The sequence below is a fragment of the Penaeus monodon genome, chromosome 3 (assembly GCF_015228065.2).
Source record: "Penaeus monodon isolate SGIC_2016 chromosome 3, NSTDA_Pmon_1, whole genome shotgun sequence".
Lineage (NCBI taxonomy): Eukaryota > Metazoa > Arthropoda > Malacostraca > Decapoda > Penaeidae > Penaeus > Penaeus monodon.
Window position 1 is genome coordinate 29,133,954 of NC_051388.1, and position 5,000 is coordinate 29,138,953.

General features: G+C 47.1%; 1 protein-coding gene across 1 annotated transcript in view; it reads right to left on the reverse strand.

Annotated features, from left to right (window-relative positions):
- The window catches only part of LOC119585830 (irregular chiasm C-roughest protein-like), a gene marked incomplete at its 5' end in the record, with an annotated part of 36,049 nt that overhangs the window by 20,391 nt on the left and 10,658 nt on the right, over positions 1-5,000 (reverse strand). Inside the window, 2 exon segments of the mRNA XM_037934564.1 lie at positions 1,507-1,562; positions 1,752-1,950. Of these exon segments, the coding sequence (XP_037790492.1) occupies positions 1,507-1,562; positions 1,752-1,950 (255 nt within the window).

Consider the following 5,000-nt stretch of genomic DNA (forward strand, 5'->3'; position numbering starts at 1 on the left):
CCGCCGGGCGCCTTCGGCCGGAGGAGCAGCGCGCGGCCGAAGGGGGCTGCTCCTTGGGCGTGAAGAGCCACTCACTGCGGCAGTAAACGGCCGGTCTATTGCTTCGAGGCCGCGCCCGAAGGCTTTGTCATGGCCAAAGGGTAACTTTCTTGAATCTTTTCACATCGACAAATCTAACGTCAACATTGATTTACAACCGCCGGTGCAACGATAAACACAGACATATACATACACACGTGCATACGCATATGTGCATTTATGTTTGTGATTGAGTATGTATAAGTATGAACTTATGTATGTATGTACAAATGTACATGCACGGTCTACGTATGTATGTGTATGAGAGTGTACATATCTGTCTGTATGCTGTATGTATCTTGTGCGTATGTATGTATGCACATATGTAAGTATTATGTAAGTATTTATATATGAATGCGAATGCATACATATATGAGCATGTATGTATATATGTGGACATGCATATATATATATATAATATATATATATATATATATATATATATATATATATATATATATATATATATGTGTGTGTGTGTGGTGGTGTGTGTGTGTGTGGTGTTGTGTGTGTGTGTGTGTGTGTGTGTGTGTGTGTGGTGTGTGTGCGTGTGTGTGTGTGTGCATGTATGTATGTATGTGTGCATATATGTATGTATATAAATGTATCATTTATGTATGTATGCATGTATATATGTCCTTGTATGCATGTATGCATACATGTATGTATACATACATGTATGTATGCATATATGTTTCCCAGTTTGTTTCTCTGTGTGCGTGCATGTGTTTGTATGTATGAATGTATACCCTGGGGTGCCGGCAGCGCCTGTGCCTATCATTATTGCAAGGCGCGCCCGGCGGTGTGAGGTGATGGGGGTGAAGCCAGCCCCCGGGACGGCAGACATGCAGGCTGCTGCACGCAGGCGAAACCAAAACTTAGGTACAACATACCGTCATGTCTTTTGCATCAGCCCGTGCCTGCTTTCTCCGGGGACCTGCCTAGTTTGGTTTTTGATATTCTGTTTGATTAAATTATATCTGTACAAAGAATATCTCTTATATGATGTCAAAGGTATATGAATAACACTGACTCAATGAATTATGCGTTATTATCCTATTCTAATGTGTCCTTTTGTCATCCAGTATATTATTCCCCGCATACTGAGCTAACGCAGTAATAACGGAAAAATAAAAAGTGACCAGATAGTTGAATATCTCGTTACCGTTAACAGCTGACCTGCACTGAAACCCTGCACTGCCGGTGGGTGGCATCCCGGCCATCCTTTTGCATAGAGATAATTAAGGAGAGAATAAACATACAGCCGCAATTTGATTGAAGTCACGAGAGTCCGTCACACCAAACCCTAGATCATTATTATCCTTATTATCATCATGCAAAAAGCATGCTAGTTTTGATAAAAACTATCTTCAACTTATGCCTACACCAAACTGAAGTGTCATGGAAAGTCCAAATGGCCTATTTTACCAGAGAATTCAACTGCCATGCTTCCCCCGAACACCAAGAGATCTGTCAACCCAGCACTGCAGATGCCCGGCCAATACATCTCCGCTGATCCCAGGTCTTTAGGAGTCAAGTCCCATTAATCTTGGCTAAGTCCGATCCTCCTCAGATAGGTCATGCTACCCTAAACCCACCGCTTCCGTTTTCATTGCGGCCATGCCAACCTAGCTAGCCTCAGTCCCGTCCTAGGAAGGTCATGCTAGTCTCACGAGGTGCAAGGTACCTGTGCCAGGTTCTCGGCGACGTAGCGGCCCTTGTCGTTGCCCGCCTCCAGCTGCAGGGAGCCCCACTCCCAGGTGGTGCGCAGCGGCCGCGGGTCAGAGCAGAACATCACCTGGATGAGGGCGTCTTCCCCCTTCTCGACCTGCACGTTGCGCTCCACCGTATCCCTCAGGACCTGGGGAGCCCCTGCAATTCCGAATTTACGGGGTTAGTTATTTTTTAGGAAAAAAAATTCTCACTAACTTCCTGATTAATACAGGAAATATAACGCCCTGAAAAACAAACACATAACTAAAATAAAAATCAAATTAACCTCCTCTGATATAACGTTGGGAGGGCGGACAAGACAAAAATAGTTTCTGCTGTGAAAGAAATCAAGACCTCTTCGAGATCCTTACTGGAAATTTCGGCAAATAATTGAGCGAAACCCGACACCATGTATCACATTCACGTCTGAACCTCTCTACTCAGAAGAGGCCCGTATGGGCCCAACGTTTTCAGCTGATCATCAAAAAAAACTTTCCTTTATGAGCATTTTAACAGTACAGTCATTTTACTTCCTTTTACAATACTTTCAATGTATATGACAACGAATCTGTTGTGCAAAGCTTTGACTACCCGAAACCCGTGTGTTTCTCGCCTCTCCCTTGTATGAGCTTCGATCACGGAAGATGATGATGCCAGGGGAGGCCGGGGAGGGGGAGGGGGTAGAGGCCCCTCTTGTGACTCTCCACACAAGGAGGCTTCACCGTTTCCTCAAAAGCTCACTTAAACTTGATCCTAAACCCCGTTTTTAGATGTACGCAACGAAAAGAAAGCAGTATAATTAACAAAAAATAAATATGCATATACTTCAGATTTAACCCTAATTTCAGAGATATGACAGAGGTATCAGAGCTATCTACAAAAATAAGTATGTGAATTTTCCGATGCGACTAAGGCACAAACTACACGAGAATAGCCATCGGTGAGGTCCCTCTCATCACTTTTTTTCCAAAATCATCAGGGCTCAGTAGGGTATTAAGGTGACCAGCGGGGAATGATTTCCCGCGGCGCCGTAACTCCAGCGGCGGCCGAGGAAGCCCGGCGCCCCTTTAGCAGCTCCTCCTTGGCGTCAACACAACAGTATTCTCGCTTCATGACCGCAATTCCCTCGCGTCGAAGTTGCACAAGGCTGCCGCATGGAAACAGGGGGATGGGGGAGGGAAGGAGGGGGAAGAGGGGCGGGGAAGGGAAGGGAGAGAAGGAGGGCAAGGAAACGGAACGAAGAAACGGGGGAGGGGGGAAAAAAAATAATCCTGACAGCTAAACTTTCTCATCGTCCTGTTTTCCCACTCTACGCTATATGATGGACCGCAAAATGCGACTTGTTTGATCAAAAACGAGATTAAAATTGACGAAATTTCCCGGGAGAGGCCAGGGAAGCCCTCGGTCAAAGTGAAACCGCCCAAGCGTTTATTGGTGGGTTTCTAGAAGATTCGCTTTTGGAGAACGAACGGAAATGATTCCTTTTTATTTGGCAGCGACAGTACTCGGCGAAAATGGCTTCCCGGCGCCCGACGATTTAGAGAGGATTTGCTACTGAAACTGCAAATGCATTCACTGTGTAAGACAAGAGTCAAAGAAAATGTTGATTCCCACATTATTTAATCTGGCGTCTCGTTTATATATGAGTGTGTGGGGTGGTGGTTGTTGTTGTGTGTGTGTGTGTGTGTGTGTTGTGTGTGTGTGTTTTGTGTGTGTGTGTGTGTGTGTGTGTGTGTGAGTGTGTGTGAGTGTGTGTGTGTGTGTGTGTTTTGTGGTGGTGGGGGTGTGTGTGTGTGTTGTGTGTGTTGTGTTTGGGGTGTGTGTTTTTTGTGTGTGTGTGATGGTGTGTGTGTGTGTGTGTTTTGTGTGTGTTTGTGTGTGTGTGTTTGTGTGTGTGTGTGTGTGTTTTGTGTGTGTGTGTGTGTGTGTGTGTGTGTGTGTGTGTGTGTGTGTGTGTGTGTGTGTGTGTGTGTGTGTGTGTCTGTGTGTTCGCGCGCGCGCGTGCGTGTGCAATTGTGGTAAAATGTTATCTCCTCATCGCAACCCCTGACGAGAGCTCGGCCGTGGGCGAAGGGCGAGCGGCGGTGGGTGGTCGCGCGGGGCGGCCGGGCGGACGGCAGACAAAAGCGGGGACAATGGGCGAAAGGCGAGACGCGGGTGCGGGCGCCCAAGATCCCCTCGATTGCTCACAACCCCGGTAACGAGTGCCCCCCCCCCCCCCCACTCAGGTGACGTCCGGACATGCCCTCGGAATCTCCTTCGGGAGGAACCTACGAAGATAAAAGCCCGCAGTTCCTTGCTTGAGGTTTATCACTCGGCATTACAATTGCTGGATTTATTTTCGCGGAGAAACTGTTGCAAGAGGATATTGTCAAAGTTACTTTCACAGGAGGGCATATTTGGTTGGCAAATATTCGGGTGACAAAAAGGAAAGGAAAAGAAACAAACAAACGCAGGAGAGAAAGAGAAACGGGCTTGGGATTCGAAACAGTTTTCGGAAATGGCTGTCCCTGTAAATGGGAAACACTGCCTCAAAGTTGATCGTTTGTTGGGTTTACAAATACAACAATTTACCAAGAAGAGAATTTTTGTCGGGACCAAAACAATATCGTAACGAATAGCGAAAGAGTGGGCTCGCTTTGCAGGCACGATGTTAATGCCCGCGTATTATAAAGAGAGAACCCAGGTTCTGTCTATTCCGCGCAACGGCTGGAACGGCCAGTGACACAAAGCGCTCCCACATGGGACAGAAGGGACACGCGCGAGCTGGTATGGTAATGGCTAGAGTCCTGATTCGGTTTGAGTGGCTGTCTGTCCTGCAACAGTATCGGGTCCCCTGGTATTGACCCGTCAGAAGATCCTCGAGATACATGGTCTCCTCTCGCCCTCGATACCCCTTCCCAGCGTGGGCCCAGCCGCGCCCCTCCGCCGTCGCGAGGCATTCTCTGCCATTCCCATCTTTACCTTGCGAATCTTTTCTTTACAGACATATTTCATACCATCTCAAAATTCACCCGTCTTGTCCTTGTCAAATAAAGGATATACAGTTCAAGCCCCTTTCCGATACACAGAGAACGCAGCACAGACGAGCGAAGTAACGGCTTTACGTTAAAATTCCTCCTCTCGATCAACGTTTCTAATCTTCCTGGAGCTGGAACGGGGAGACACCTCGCTATATGTCTAGCCAGATCGGAGGCGGAGATTTACTT